Source organism: Passer montanus, unplaced genomic scaffold (assembly GCF_014805655.1).
Source record: "Passer montanus isolate IOZ18808 unplaced genomic scaffold, ASM1480565v1 scaffold130, whole genome shotgun sequence".
Classification (NCBI taxonomy): domain Eukaryota; kingdom Metazoa; phylum Chordata; class Aves; order Passeriformes; family Passeridae; genus Passer; species Passer montanus.
Window position 1 is genome coordinate 129,112 of NW_024359833.1, and position 16,047 is coordinate 145,158.

General features: G+C 39.0%; 1 protein-coding gene across 3 annotated transcripts in view; it reads left to right on the plus strand.

The window, feature by feature from the left end:
- The window catches only part of CAST (calpastatin), a 50,122-nt gene that overhangs the window by 31,905 nt on the left and 2,170 nt on the right, over positions 1 to 16,047 (plus strand). For all 3 annotated transcript variants that reach the window (XM_039699182.1, XM_039699181.1, XM_039699183.1), the window contains exons 7-27: positions 148 to 264; positions 1,276 to 1,377; positions 1,982 to 2,083; positions 2,647 to 2,727; positions 2,821 to 2,874; positions 3,481 to 3,576; positions 3,723 to 3,818; positions 4,538 to 4,636; positions 5,809 to 5,892; positions 6,499 to 6,546; positions 8,748 to 8,852; positions 9,155 to 9,250; positions 9,653 to 9,754; positions 10,754 to 10,837; positions 11,308 to 11,355; positions 11,514 to 11,609; positions 12,156 to 12,254; positions 13,032 to 13,133; positions 14,184 to 14,276; positions 14,694 to 14,747; positions 15,180 to 15,269. In XM_039699182.1, coding sequence (XP_039555116.1) covers positions 148 to 264; positions 1,276 to 1,377; positions 1,982 to 2,083; positions 2,647 to 2,727; positions 2,821 to 2,874; positions 3,481 to 3,576; positions 3,723 to 3,818; positions 4,538 to 4,636; positions 5,809 to 5,892; positions 6,499 to 6,546; positions 8,748 to 8,852; positions 9,155 to 9,250; positions 9,653 to 9,754; positions 10,754 to 10,837; positions 11,308 to 11,355; positions 11,514 to 11,609; positions 12,156 to 12,254; positions 13,032 to 13,133; positions 14,184 to 14,276; positions 14,694 to 14,747; positions 15,180 to 15,269 — 1,848 coding nt within the window. The remainder of the gene's footprint in view (positions 1 to 147; positions 265 to 1,275; positions 1,378 to 1,981; positions 2,084 to 2,646; positions 2,728 to 2,820; positions 2,875 to 3,480; positions 3,577 to 3,722; positions 3,819 to 4,537; positions 4,637 to 5,808; positions 5,893 to 6,498; positions 6,547 to 8,747; positions 8,853 to 9,154; positions 9,251 to 9,652; positions 9,755 to 10,753; positions 10,838 to 11,307; positions 11,356 to 11,513; positions 11,610 to 12,155; positions 12,255 to 13,031; positions 13,134 to 14,183; positions 14,277 to 14,693; positions 14,748 to 15,179; positions 15,270 to 16,047) is intronic.

Sequence of the window (16,047 nt, forward strand, 5' to 3'; positions counted from 1 at the left end):
TTTAATGAGGGTTTCTTCTGATATTTTACTTTACTTTTAATAAGGGTTTCTTCTGGTACTTTACCTCTGTCTTTCACTTAAAAAATTATTTGAAAAAACAAAAAGCCTGCTCTCCTTATCTAGTGATAATGGTTTATCTCTACACAGGGAAAAAACCAAACCACACCTACTGTGACAACAGCTTCTAAACCAAATAACACAGGAAAAGTAACTACAACTCAGGCTGGCCAGCCTCCACCAGCAACATCCACAGAGACACCAAAGGTATCGTAGAAACACAACCAGTTTTTATTACTCCAGCTAACTTTTATTATTTTATTGAGGGAGTGTTAGGAATCCATATAAACATGGATTGTTTAGCTGAGTATTGTCAAGTGAGACTTCTGGGCCCCCAAAAATCACAATGTAGTTAAGCTCTTGGCCAAGCAAATAACAGTAAGAACATCACAGTTTTAGGCCCGTTTCTGTGTGCTTGGGGCTCTTCTGTTTTTTCTCAGTTTTTTTTCCTGAGTTCCTTGTAGTTTCACAGCTGTCACTGGTTCTTTGCCAGGCTCTCCCCTTGCCCCTCACTGCAGAGTTGGCTCCAAATGTAGCAGGTCAGCCCTGAATGGAAGGCTCTGAAAAAAACTAAAGTGAGGAAGGCTGGGGGAAGAAAAAGTTGGGGAGGGGTGATTTCCACAGGGTAAATGGTAAATGGCATCAGAATGTGGATGTTTTTTCTGCTGGTGTGCATGTGTCTGGTGGCAAGGCCGGGGCAACACGTAACAGCTCTGCAGCTCTGCTACAACACAGTTTTTGGCAGTAAATGGCACTGTCAGTAATGCAGAAATCTGCCTTTTGTGTGGTGGTGGTGTCCCTCCACCTCCCTGCCTACAGCAGTTTTTACTCCACCTGCTTGAGCACCTTTTGCTGCTGGAGTTTAATGGAGCATTGAGAGCTACCAGAAGTAAGTGACAGCTTTCCAAAAAGACTTGGAAGGGGCCTCAAAGTCTTTCCTTCCCTGCAGATTTCTTTCACTGGCAGACAAAAGGAAGGAGGTAGAGTGCTTAAAATAACAAGCTTTCTTTCCCACAGCAGAATCTCACTGGAAACAGAGCTGTTATGGTGGTAGCTCACTCTGCCCAAACATCTGGGTGCTGTGCATTTGCACCAGGCAATTGCTGAGTCCAAAACACTGTGCACAGCCTCAGCATTAGATGTTTTACTTTTTTTTTTTTGTCTCTCTATTAACATTGTTATAAACTGTCTCTTACTTTTTCTCTTTTACTTCTCCAGCAAAATTCCAAGGAGATGTCCACAGTGACGGGTGCAGCTGCTGGAACAGGCACAGCTGGTGCAAGTGTGGCTGCTGCTGCTGCTGACAAATCAAGTACTGAGGTTAGTAAACACAGCCTCAGACAAAGGGTTCCCTTGTGATAATGTCTCAGAGAGTGCTCCTCTCCCTGAATACTTTGGTTTCAGGAAAAGAAATGAATGGGTAACTGCTGAAGTTACATCCTCAATGTGTGTATGATGGTGGAGGGCCATCTGCAGGAAGAGGTGGAAAACAACTGGTGTGTCATTTCTGTTTTGCTAAATAGGACTTCTTCAGAAGCTAGCTTAAAATTATACAAGCTGAAAATCAGTTACTCCCTATCTTCGGTTATATTTGAATATATATGCCACTGATACACAAATACAAAATACCTTGTTAATGACACTGTAGAATTGAGTTTAGAACCATTCTCACTGAAACTCAGTTATATTTGAATATATATGTCTATCCACTGACACAAATATAAAATACCTTGTTAATGACACTGTAGAATTGAGTTTAGAACCATTCTCACTGAAAAATTTGTCAAGTACATATCCTGCTGAAAGAAAGCTTTTAGATTGGTTTCTAGGAGTATTCTAAAGATTCACCAGATGTTTTAGGGTTTTTTTTCCCCCCTGTCTACACCTTTGTAACCTCTGTAATGGTTTGCTTATTTTTTTTTAGCCTAGTATGGATGAGTCAGCACTTGATAGCCTAATAGATACCCTTGGTGGACCTGAGGAAGACGTGCCCACTACTCCTGTTTACACTGGCCCGGAAATTACGGTATTTCACACTTCATATTCTTATTTCTTAGAAGATTCATCCCTAAATTACATCTGTAGTGGCCCATTACTGCATTGATCCAGGACTTGTACCTGTGATCTGTAAAGAGTTAAAACTGAGTGTGCACAGTTACATTTTAATGTTGGTTTTGTTAATATAGAAATGACAGTTTTGGGAATTTGGTGAAGAATGCATAACTTTCTGAGTCTGAATAGGAGAATCATGTAAAAATTATTAGATTACAAGCTTAGTGGGTTGGTAAAACATGACAAAAATTTTGGAATACATAAATATTTAAAAAGCAATCTAGGTTCAGCAATACATCCTATGGTCTGAGACAGTGAAATGGCTTAAATTAGGAATCTGGGAATGTTCTGCTGGATGATGAGCACTGTTGAAGCAGATGAGGAAGCAAGTGCATGACAATAGGTACTGAAAGATGCTATAGAGTGTCCTAGTCAATATTTGCATTTTCTTTTTGGTGGTATCACTGTAGGTGACTCTATCAGAAATTTATTTCAGTAAAGAACGGTGCACAAACATTGTATGCATTATTTTCACAGGAAGATATATATTCAAAATACTTGGAAGAATTGGGCAAACGGGAAGGTAGTCTCCCTCCAGAGTATGTTAAACTGTTGAAGGTGAGTTAAAAATTAGTACATTCTCCATGTGTGTTTTCTGCAATAGTGGGTATTTCTTCTTTCCATTTACTACAAAATTCATTCTCACTTTAGAGCAAAGGATTTGGCAAAGACGTGGTTCCACCAAAACCGAATGAGCAAGATGAAGTAAGACTTGTTTTTTTTTTTATATACTGGAAGGTGAAAGTAACCCAGGTGAAAATAACCCAGTTATCATTGAATTCCTAGGAAAATACAAATGTTGCCTGTTCTCCAAAAGTTCCAAGTAGTAGGAGGGGGATGTGGACTTCCAAATAACCCAGCTACTGATAAAACTGAATAGAGTTTGGCACAGATGGTTTTAATAAAGCTGTAGGAATTTTCACGATGCTGAAGCTGAAATGAATCAAATAAATGCTTACAGAAATATTGGGCATACAAATAACAAAGGGGAGAAATACTACACAAGCAGGAGTCTCTCTGTAATGCCTTCAGCAAAGACTATTTGTATTTCTGTACTTGGCCAGAGATTTCTGTCAGCCAGCACAATTTTGCTGGTTAGGAAGTTTGACATACTAAAAATAAAAGCTTATCTGGGACATGAATCAACCAGTGGGGGCAAGCACCTTTATTTTTTGTTGTGTCAGGAACTTGTGCCAGTGAGGTCACTGTGTGAGTAATTGTGGGACACACTCAGGCTGTAAACTGAGCTTGAGCCATGATGATATTTGAAGTTTCTCATGTTCATAACTGGGTTTGCAATTCCTTGCTCAGAAGCCAATGACAGATGATGAGCTTGCAGAGGCCCTGTCATCTGACTTCACCTGCAGTGCTGCTTCTGCTCAGGAGGAGAAGACAAGTCTTACAGAGGTATTGACACTTTCCTTTCCACTGCATGCATTTATTGCGTGGAAAAAAATGACACTGTTATCCTAATATTTCATTTTAAAGTAGGTAAAATTTCCTGCTTCTTTTCTGTATTTGCAAATTTGTCTGTAATTTCATCTCGCTCGCAGAAACCAAATAAAGAAGGAGAAATTGTGCAAGCACAAGCAGCAAGTTCAGTCAAGAGCTCAATTCCTCCTAAGGAGAAGAAAACAAAATCAAAAGAGGTACACATAATCCTTCTTTCACTGGTTACCTTGTAATTAAAATTTACTGGCATGTGCTGCTGTTATGTGTTTTTTATTCTCATAATATGCTCGTCATTCTAATTTTCAATTGTAAATCCACTTTATCATAGAAAGTACAGGAATAACAAGAAATGCTATTGCCCAGATTCCATTGTGCCTTAAAGATCTTGCTTTGGTGTATCAGATGATTTTCCTTCTGGATTCTGAAGAATAACTGTGGTTCTTCTCATTAGAGGAAGTAGAGTAGAAATATTTGTAGGAAAATTTTCTTAGCTCTGTGATATGTGTTTAAAACTTGGATATGAAGTAACTTTCTCATGTTTTATGAAGTTTCTGGTTTTTCCCTCTGAAGAGCAAGTTTTCAGTTTGCCCAGTCAAAGCACATGAGAATTGTGTTAGATTACATTATGACACTGTGGTTTTTGTTTTTGTTTTGTTTGCTTTTTTTTTACTTCTTTTTATTTTTCTTTCCATTGTCTCCTTAAGAAAAGCCTCATGTCTGACTAAAACTGTGCTAATTCTGTCACATAATTTGGTGTTAAGTAAATTGGGTAAAGCCAAATCAGTTTGGCTTTACCCTAGATGACCAATCTGGTGCTGGCAGTTTTCTTCATATACAATCTAAAAATACTTGAGGTAAAAACCCATGCCAGTTTAAAGAAATTACAAAGTGGTTTGCACATTTTCTTCAAATACAGGAAATTAAAGATGATGCAATGGATGCTCTCCTTGATACTCTTGGAGGACCTGAACCTGAACCTGAAGAAGATCCTACCCCTATTGTAGAGGTGTCAGAGGTAACACCTCACTCCTTTCTTACCCTGGCTTCCAGACTCTGACTCTGAATCCTGAGTTTTCTTTGTTAGATACTGGACAAATGTGTAAAGTAACCAGAAAGTGACTTTGATATCAAAGGCCTGAGGAATGTGTGGTTAAGAAAATGAAAAATATTCAGAATCCCAAGTGGCTACAGTTAGAATAGAACATAATAAGATGGTCTGGAAAATTATGAGCATGTAATTTGTTTGCTTACACAAGCAAACATGCATATATACATACATAAATTCACAAGTAGATACAGCTCTGGTTTAGTTTTTTCTGCCTCAGCACTATACACAATTTATAGCAATCTTTCCTTTTTCACATATTTGCTGTTTGATTTTTGATTTCCAGTGTGTGTGCTCCTTTTTCCATCAAACTCCACTGTTTGTCTAATTTGAGTCTTGCCTTCACTGTCTTTTGAGAGTTTTGTTTTTCCCCAACAGATAGAATTTAAATAGTTACCCTGTGTTTGCATGTTGAACTTGAACTTTTTGGTTTAGTTTTACAAACTCTGTCTATAACAATAATTAGAGCAAGTTTTTTCCTGTCTTCGCTTACAGTTCAGAGCAAGCAAACAATGGGGAAATAGTAAAAAATCTTCTGTTGCTGAGCTAAATTTTGACTAAAAAAGAGCTTCTTGTAGTGCAGATTTAGTCAGTCTGGGCCTTCAGATAACTTAACAGATGCATTTCTTTATTGAGGAGGCCCAGAGAATTAAAAACTTCATTTTGGTGCCAGTGATGGTAAAAGATACACAATTATGGGTTCTGTAATCAGAGTTCTGAAGTGCAATAAAACCTGACAATTTTGTACACACACACACAAAAATTCTAAAAGTGCCTGCCAAAAAGAGCTCTGAATACTGTCTAGAGTTTTTAGGATTTAAGTTTTTAGGATTTAAAATAATTTAGCAGTATTCACATATGGTGTTGAATCTTAAACCATTATGATTTTACTAGAGACATTTGACAGAAATAAATTGAGGTATTTTAGTATCTTGCTACACAGAATTAATTTGATCTGATGCCAGTCCTTTTGTACACAGTAGGCAGAAGAATCCTGATAGTGGAGTTGTGTACCTACAGCTTTTATTTCATTTTAATTTCTTTAAGTAGTTTTGTTTCTTTAATGTTTTTTTCTTTTCAAGGCAAAAGCCAAAGAGAAAAAGGAAAAAAAGGCTGGAGAACATGATGATACAATACCTCCAGAGTACAGGTTAACACCAGAGTTGGTAAGTTTTTTATATCTCCATTGCTTTGTAGGCAGGGCACTGTGCCTGACACTTTCTTTCATTACAGAGAGAGAAAGAACATGGGGAAAACAAACTAAAATAGTATTTAATCAATGGCTTTCTTCTTGGTGATTCCTGTACCTCTTATTCCCTCCTCTTCCTTTGTGGGTATCACTGTTTTTTCCAGGCGCTGTGGGCAAAGATCTCATCTCATCTGAGTAATCTCAAATGGCAAAGTCACCCATTCCTTCTCCAAAAGTGAAGTTTTGTGTTTCTGACATTAAATCTCAGCCTTATAAAAATCCATCCTTTTGCAGAAGTGCTCTTTTGTAATGTAACCTTGAAGCACTGATGTAAAATATTGGGAAACTATTTGGAATAGGGAAAATTGCTTTTTTTTTTTTGGTCTCTTGTAATGTGCTGACATCCCATTTGCTTTTTTGGTCTACATATCTGGCCATGTAAAAATGCCCCATGTAGGGGAATTCCTGTCACTGATTAATTCTTGAGTATGTCATTTACTTTACCTTATTTTGCTGGTGATTACAGAGTATGGCACTTCCTGTAACAACAGAAAAATGTCAATAATACTTAATTTCCTTCTAGGATAAAGATGGAAAACCAATATTGCCGAAGCCTGAAGAAAAACCAAAGGTTAGAAAACTGACAATATTGTAGGAGTGTGGCTAGATATCCTGTTTTCTCCCTCTCTGTCATCACTTCTCTCTGTACCATGATGTAAGTCTCTTGGTCTGCTTTTGCGTTTTACTTCCTTGCACAAAACCTGCTGGTCACAAGCATCAGGTGGAAGTTGGTTTTATTGAAATTCACTTGTCTGTGAATGAAGAGCTCATATAAGGAAAAGGTTTAGAAACTTCAAGACAGGAGAGATTTTAAAAAAATTACTGCTGACTGAAAAAAAGGCTGTGTGGGGAGCTAGTATAAAGTATTCTATAGAGGTCTGTTGGAGCTGTTAAGGACAGAGAGAGGTGAAGCAGGAAAATCTTTTATTTTCTTGACAGTTTACTCTTGCTAATGATCAAATATAAAGAAATTTGCCTGGAAAGAAGGAAAAAAAAGCTGCTGTGGACATTTTCCTAATCACAAAGAACAACCTGGACTTTACAAAGAGTATCCATTGTGGCCTAGAAAGTGAAAGAGAGGATGAAAATACTGAAAGAGACAGTTGCAAACACTAATTTTAAAGGCAGAGGAAGAAAGCAAAGGAACTGTGCACTGAAGAAACTGAGGGCTCCACTCCTTTGAGCCGAGGAGTGCTGCCAAAAATTGGAAGAGCACAGGAAATCTCTGCTCTCCTGAAAGGAGTGTGGTCAGGACCAGCTCAAGTGCCTTCGTGGAGGGAGGGAGTGCTTTTGAGCTGAGAGTGCTGCCAAAAATTGGAAAAGCACAGGAAATCTCTGCTCTCCTGAAAGGAGTGTGGTCAGGACCAGCTCAAGTGCCTTCGTGGAGGGAGGGAGTGCAAAGTGCTGGGAACCAAAAGACTTCTGGTCTCTAAAAATTGTTATTTCAAGTCTCAGACGTGTGATTGTCGTGAGTGGTGGATGTTTGAGAGCTGGACAGAAGGGAACTCCTGCCAGGCCTGTCATGAGGAGGAAACTTCTGGGCAGAAATCTGAAGTTCAGGGTTAAAGTGTGGAGGGAGGGAGTGCAAAGTGCTGGGAACCAAAAGACTTCTGGTCTCTAAAAATTGTTATTTCAGGTCTCAGACGTGTGATTGTCGTGAGTGGTGGATGTTTGAGAGCTGGACAGAAGGGAACTCCTGCCAGGCCTGTCATGAGGAGGAAAAGGGAGCAGCTCTGCTGTGGGGGGAACTAGGCCATGCTGTCAGGGAATCACCACTAATATTGAGATCAGGGGACCCAAAATCATCAAAATGGCAAAAGCTGTCTTAAAAACTGTGTTAATAGCTGGGAACCATCAGCCACCTGCTGTTCTTCCATGATTTCTGGTGAAAGCAAAGCCTTCCTTCAGGAGATCAGCCAGTGTTTGTCTTTTCTTGGGCGTCCACTCTCTGTAGCCTTAAGCAGTGGCATTACTCTTACCAAATAAAATTTACTACCTTTTCTTATTTAGTGTCTGAAGGAGGATTTCAGGCATTATGAAAAGTTGAGACACTTGACAAAGAATTAGGGAAAGGGAATGAGGGAGGGATTTCTCTGTCAGAAATGTAATTTTATGCATTGTGAGTCTGTCCCTAAGCTGTCGAGTTCCATGCAGCAGGTGAATGACCATCACTGCTGGCAAAGATTTAAACATTTAGCTTTGAACAGCAGTTTGGAGGGTCCCAGGAACTTCAGGTGTATGGATGTAGGGATATATGGATTGCCTAGTTCACATAGCATCAGTAGATTGTAATATATCACAAACAGCAGGAAACTAAAACTGAATTTTTTTCACCAAAACACACACAGTGAAAACCACTGAGTGTCAGCAGTCAGTGGACAGCTAAGGGAACTTTCAGGGAACTCTAGTTCTGCTAGTAAATATTAGCATTTTCTTTCTAATTAAGAGGTTTATTTTCCTTTCCAGTAGCCCTGTCTTGAACATTATACATCTGGTTCTCTATATTACGTTTTATGTTATGTGTACAGTTCTCTACATTATATTGACTTGTGATAACAAAGAAACTTATTCTGAAGTGTGTTTTTCTTAATTTTATGCACGCAAAATTAAGTCTGTTCTGTTGCACATAATTTTGAAAGGTTATTTCAGTGTAAACAACAGATGTTTTCCCGCTTTATGAGTAGCTGAAATACAGTTTTTGAAAAAGTAAACTAAAAAGAGGTAGTGAGTCACCTGTGTCACATGTTGGTTGTTTTTTGGGTTTTTTTGCAGCCTATGAGTGAATCTGATCTTGTTGATGAATTTTCAAAGGACTTTTCCTGCCCTGCACAGCCTGCAGTAGAACCCAAAGCACCAAAGCCCAGCAACATATCCAAAGTAAGTCTTTTTGGCTCACTGGAGAAGCTGACACTGACAGTTTTGCTAAGATTGGGTAGTGCTAGTGTTCTTTCAAAAAAAAAAAAAAAATTTCTTCTCTTCCTGTTTTTTTCCCATTGCCTTTAGTGGAACATGCAGTATTGGCACTCAGCTCTTCACTGAGCATCTTCAGCCTTTAAATTTAGACTTTTCTTTCTTGTTCAGTACTGTATTTAGGAAAAAAAAAAAAAGCTGTTTAACAGGCATATTTTATGTTTTCTAAGCATATTCACTAAAATACAGTGTAAATTGTTCTGTTTCAGAAGAAATCAGGTTCTGTGTCTGCAAAAGCTACTGAGGATAAGGTGGTCCCCCGTGCCACAGCATGCACTGTGCAGTCTGCAGCTCCTGTGCCTTCAGTAAGTAGTGAGCCCCTTCAGCTGGAGCTGAAACAAAACTCAGTGTTTCATTTAAGGAATGGTAGAGCATGTTGTCGGGATGCTCTTTTCAGTATTGCATGTTCTTCCTCCACGGTGGTAACCCACAAAGGCTGAGTGGTTCACAAAAAGAAAACAAACAAACAAAAAACCCCAACAAACCAAAAAACCAACCAAACAAACAAAAAAACACAAGTCAAGCACAAAATGAATGGTCAGTGACCTTCCCCAGAGAGGAAGCCAAACTGATATTCTGTGGTGTCTTGTGCTCTTCCTGCCCTAAAGGGGATGCTGTTTGTGAACCTAATAGGGACTGCAGGAGAAGACAAAACCACGTTACTTCAGACTAAAAATTTTTTTTTTCCTGTATCAACACCCATGCAGGTTGGTCCTGTGTCAGATGAAGCACTGGAAGCCTTGTCCAGTAGCCTAGGAAAGAGGGAGCCTGATCCAGAGGAGAAGAAGCCTGCTGTGGACAAAGTTAAGGTAGAGGAAAAAATCAGACCTGAAAAAATAGACTGTTGATGTAACTACCTTCAGCATTACTCCATTTCCTCAGGTCACAAACAATTAGACATTACATTTTCACTTTTTTTTTAACAAACAAATGTACTGTTGAAAGCAGTTCTGTTCTGCTTAGGAAGTACAAGTAGGATTTCAACACAATGAGTACACTTTCCTAATAATTCTGACTATTGCAGTGCAGTAGTTCCCTCAGTTTCTGAAAACTGTGTTTTGCTGTGTGCTGCTGAACTGAAGCAGAATTAAGATGCACATCAGGGGTAGCACACAGTATGGTCCTTTTTCTGAAGGAACCAACTTTATGATGAGGGGTTTAAATTGGGAATTATGCACACAATTTTTGGGATTTCTATATTGAAATAGGGAATCATAAGTAAGACACTGAAATCCTTTCCAGGGGAATGCTGTTCAAGTCTGAATGCCCTCATGTGCCACCCTGAACCAGATGGAATTGGCTGGAGTCAGAAACAGCCCTTCTAGTGGCTGGAATTCTGTCAAGCAGAAGTTCCCAAAGTTGGCTTTAGTCCCTTCTCTTAGTTGCCATTTTCCCAGCATAACTCATATGGGGATAATAATTTTTGAAGTGGGCCACTGATTTCTCTCTTCAGCCTTCCTTTGCATGCAGCCCAGACAGCTGTTGAGTGAATTTGCAAAAATGTTAAGAATTAAGACTCGGAGGTATTTTTGATTTTGGTCCAACCTTGTCTATTCTTACCTCTTACCTCTGCTAGCTTCACTGAAATAGATAGAGCTACTTCTAATACACAGAGGAAGAAACAGGCATGAATGAAGGCTTTCTCAAGAGAAAATGCTTTATTTTAACTTTCATGAGATTTGCATCTAGTGGTTGGATTGAATGAGAAAGACCAATTTGAATCAGAGGACTGAAGGCTGGAAGCTTGCTCATGTGAATTTCTAGGGGTAGTTGCTTTTCTTACCATGATTCCTATTTTTCCTTCACAGGAGAAAACCAAAAAGAAGCAACACAAAAAACTGGGTGAAGAAGAAGAAACAATTCCTCCAGAGTACAGATTAACAGAAACCAAAGTAATTTAATGTGCTTAGTTTTACTTCCCTTTCATTCCTCAGAACATGTGGGTGAAACCGAGACTCCCATTTCATTTTGAAACACTGAAGTTTTCATTCAGCCATTTTTATAATATCTAGAAATTCTGGTTTGTAGTTCCCACAAATATCTGTCATCTGTCATTGGCATAGAAGTGGTTTAGATGCAGGTACCTGCATATCAATAATTCTGAGATCAGTCCACCAGAGTCTTTCAGTAGCTTCTGGTATTTTAGAAATAAATAAATTGTGATTGGTTAAAGCTGTTAAGTAAGCCCCAAGGACCTGGATGTTTTAAGTGGCATTTTAAGTAGCAGCAGTAGATGCTGCAGAGGCTGCTGGTTAGGTCCCTGTCCCCTGTAACACCTTCTGTTGCTCAGAGAATGCTCCCAGAATGCTTGGATTGCATGGCTTTTTAAGGGTTAATGCAAGGGATTTTTTTTTCTTTATAGGATAAAGATGGAAAACCACTCCTACCAAAACCAGAACAGAAGTCACAGGTAAAAAAAGGAATTATTTCAAATAACTGTTTCATTTATGACTTACCAAATATGAACAGGGTTAGCCAGTGTTCAGTTTAAAAATGGGATATGTTAACTGCTTACTTTTTAAGAGATAAGGAGAGTTATAATCTTCTTATTTTTCTTTCCAATGGCAGCCTATGAGTGACAATGATCTTTTAGAGGGTTTGACAGAAGGATTTTCCTGTTCTCCATCACCAACTGCACCACTGCCTACATCAACAGTACCAAAGGTGAGTATGTTAGATTTCTGAAATCGGATTTTATTTTCAAGTTGTTTGACTAATAATGACATTTTCTATGTTTTCTTTATATAAATTTCCTTCAATGAAATCAAATAACTAAAAATTTAAAATACTTCTTGCAGTAAGTTAATAGAAGAGCAGGACTTTAAAAAACAAGCAAACAAAAAACTAGTTATGCGACCAATCTTTTTACCAGTTGCTTGCATGAGTACTGCTATCCAGCTGAGGATTTTAAAAGTGTTTTTTGGGAATATTACACGGCTTGGTGAAATCTTAGTTCTTTTGGAGCCACGTTAAACCTGTTTAAACTTCAGCTGTGGTGAGGTTTATCCCAGTGGTTGAGATGGAAGAACAAACTGAGATGAGGAACAGTTGCACAGTGTGTGTGTGTGGGGGGGGGTGGTGTGTTTCCATCTGAAATAAGCAAAGCTCCTCAAGAAAATTAAATCCTAGGAATCAGCTGTGTGGGTGCTGTGTTTTGGATACATTTTTGGGTCTGATGAGTGTTTTTCTCTGGTTCCCCTGTTCTTCCAGAAATCCAAGGATGGTGCCAAGCCTGCGAGTTCCTCGGATGTGATCTCTGCTGCTACAGTTTCCTCGGTGCACTCAGCAGCCCCTGCACCTTCTGCCACTGTAAGAAACCTCTCCTGTAGGTTCTTACACCAAAACAAGGGGCTGAGTAGTGAGGAAAGGCAGCAGTGTGATCTGGACAGTGTGACCAGTGTGGATTGTTGCAGAAGTTAATAATTTATTGCTAAAAATGGCTACTGCAGAGAAGGAGAATGTTCCCCTGGGAAGAAAAAAAAAGTGGAGAAAAAAAGAATGAGTGGAACCCTCCATTTTCAACAGAGTTCCACAGGCAGTACCATGAGCACCTTTGAATACCAGGGGAACTTTCCTTCCTGGTGTTTATTGTAATGTTGCTCACACATTTTGATCCATGCTGGGGGATCTTCCCCTGGTGCTCCCAGCCTGGCTTGGAAGGAGAATATAAAGCTCCTCCTGCCTGTCTTGGCTTTAAGGGCTTTTTTCCTATCCAGCCTCTGTATAAAATTGCAAAACCCATGGTAATTGCCAAACAATAACTGCCAAGCAATTGCCAGTTGTTTCACAGATCTGTTATCATTGCAGCAGCTAGGCTTATTTAGGGGGAAAAAAAAAAACACAACAAACAAACATTTTAAAAAAATATTTAAGATAATTCCATAAGCCCTTCTTGAAATTATGTTTTCCACAGGTCAGGAATATTCTGTATTTTCCCCCAGCTATTGTGCTACACTGCAAATACAACAGGAATGCTCTTTTTTCACTCAAGTTCTACAGTTCATTAGCCAGTACTTACAGTAGATTGATGCATTACATCATTTTTGCAGCAGATGTGCTTTCACAAATGTGTTTCTGCTTTGTTAGGGAGGAAAAGAGATGGATGAAGCCTTAGATCTCCTGTCTGATTCCCTGGGACAGAGGGAACCTGACCCTGATGAGAACAAACCAGTTGTGGATAAAGTGAAGGTAACAAAAGACATTCTGAAACTTAACCGATTTGGGGAGAAGGAGGGGTGGGAGGGAATAAACCAAACCAACCAAAAAAAAACCCTCCAAACCCCCAAAAATCTGCAATGGTTCCCACACACTCACAGGAGTATATGGCATTGGGATTTTAGATGTTGTTAGAGCAAGGTTATTGGAAAAAAAAATCCATGTTCTTACATATGGGTATATCAACCACTTTTCAGTCATCTGGATTACCTATGTGTTCTGTGAAAAATTATGATTTGGTTAATATACTTTTGCCACTCCAGGGCAAGTGTTGAAATGTTACGGGAAATTTGAAATAATTTTAATTCAGTGCCTTTCATTGCCATTATTCTCATCATTTTCCAGGTGTCTTCTTGGGCCTCAGTTTCTGAAATTGATTTTCTGGCCCTCTTTCTGTCAAGCTTTGACTTTTATAACGACAAGCTCACTTAATCACATTTTTAAATTTCCTTGTTTCTGCTGGTCTTGTCTTCATTTAGTCTTTCATAAAATCCTATAAAACCCTTCTGCTAACAAGAAAATAAATTTCTGCATAATAGTAGTAATAGTAGTAATAATACAAATAAATAGTAATTTTAAATAGCTAGGGTAAAGTACATTACTGGGAGAAAACAAAACCACCATATGCTGCCTATCAATAAGTTTAAGCTGGAATCTTAGCTGGAGAAAAAAGAAAAAAGAGATCCCTAAAATGTCTGCATTAAGAATGACAAAAATGTTCTTCAGCACTCTGTTAAAAACCAACTTGTGGTGCTCTGTGTGGCATCTTCCTGGTATGCTGCCAAAAATCAGAGCAGCACAAGTTGAAAAATAAATGTAGTTTTTAAAACTTTCAGGCGTGAAACACGCTTCATAGTTAAATGACTATGGGGGTTTTCTCAGTATTTTTAAAATTTTAAAGTGAAAAAGGATATCTGTCCTGAGTCTGATATGCCTGCCCTCTGACTTGTTGATTGCTAATATTTCTAACATGGATAACAAAGTTTTTTGGTTGTTTTTTTTTTTTTAATGGAATACTTTCAGGAAAAGGCTAAATCTGAACACAGAGACAAGCTTGGAGAGAAGGATGAAACAATCCCACCTGACTATCGAAAACTTCTGGAGTCAGGTGAGCAGGTAAGGAAAAACTTCCCTAGATTTTATCTGCAGCAGTGGAAACTGAGTCTGTCTGAGCCAGTCTGTCCTCTTTGGGATTACAAGTGGAATAAGTGAGTGTCTGTACTGAACTAGGGTAAAACATGGAAATATCCTTCAGTGAGAGTAGCTCTATCCTCACATGCTTATAAGTAAAAAAAACAAAAGGGGAGGGGAAAAAAAAAGAAGTTTTGTTCTTGTTTTGCTGGTTTTTTTCTTCTTCAGCTGGGCAGTCTGAACAAATCAATCACTTTGAACTACTAAAAAAATCCATTCAGAACAGTGCAGGCTCATTGGCAATCTGTGAACACCCAGTAGTGCCATATGTAAATACTTGTATTTTAAAACTAATCTGTCTGGTTCAAAATGAGTGAGGATCTGTTTTTTTTTCTTCCCAAGAGTAAGCCAGCAAAGCCAACAGCAAAGGATGATGTGAAACACAAAGGAAAGAAGGTAACATTTATGATGGGGTTTATTGAGGGGTTTTGGTAGTTTTTTTTTAATATTTATGATATTTATTCTGTGTTTTCTTTCATGCTATGGGCTATGATTTTGTTGTGTCACTGTAGGCTTAAGGGGTGATTAATTGCAAATACTTATAAATGAAGGTGGTGATAGGAACAGTAGTGGACAGTAAAACTTTTGTGAGGAGTAACTCTTCACAATAAACACAGTTTTTATGTACAACTGCATTATGAATGTTCAGGAAATCATGCCTCTTGGGAGCCTCAAATAGATATCTCTAACAGATGTGTGGAGTTCAGGTGTGCTTTTCTTTAAGAAAAGGGATGATTAATTAAAGCAGACATAAATTCCTGAACCGCTAATTTGACTGTGGGACGCTGAATTGCACATTTTGAGACTACAAAATTAAAATTATTGCAGAAACCTGCGGATGACAGTGCAGCTATTGATGCCTTATCAGGTGACTTTGATACTTGTGCAAAGGCTCCTGCTACACCCCAGCCCTCAAAGGTAGGACATTTTCTGCTAATAACTTGAAGAATAAACAGTTTTTCACTCCTCGCTTTTCTTTGCAGTAGCTCATTTTAGGTTTACAGGAAGCCTGTCCAGATGCAGGGATTGTCTCACTTCTGCAGTGGAAGCTGGATGTATTTTGCTGTGTACTAAATGTCTGGAAGAAGGAAGGTTTGTGGTAGTTAGAGCCTTTCAGACAGGCTTGGAGGAGTAAGTCGAGCAGAGAAATGTGGTAACAGTTTTTAAGAGTGTTCATAAACTGCAGAGAGGCAGAGAAACCTTTGCTCAATGACAGCAGGCACTGTGTAGCAATGGTTGCTGGCTGGGAGCTGAGACACAAGAGGGTTTTGTAGGGGGAAAAGCAAGGAGCAGCAAAGACTTTCAGATGTGTTAGGGAAAACAGTAGAGTTGACAAGAAGAAAGCAGAAGGAATGGGCTCCAGAGGTCCTTTAACTGAGAAAAGGAGCAGCAGCTTTGAAACTGATGTTCAAATCAGCTGTATTCCTGAAAGAGCTGTTTCCAAACAGCTCTTCTGGCCACTGCAGTGCTTCCCCAGGGGCTTCCCTCAGGCAGCTGAAGACAGGACCACTGGTGTTTCAAGAGCTGCTTCATCTGCTCATGAAACCCAGGGCTAAATCTGCTGCTGCAGCATTATTCCTCAGTAGTAAATACAAAACCTGCCCATCTCTACCAGGTTTTTCTGATGCAGTCTCCTGTCAGCACAGCCTGTGTTGCTGCCAAACCCTTCCAAAGATTGTGTTTTGGCAGATGTCAA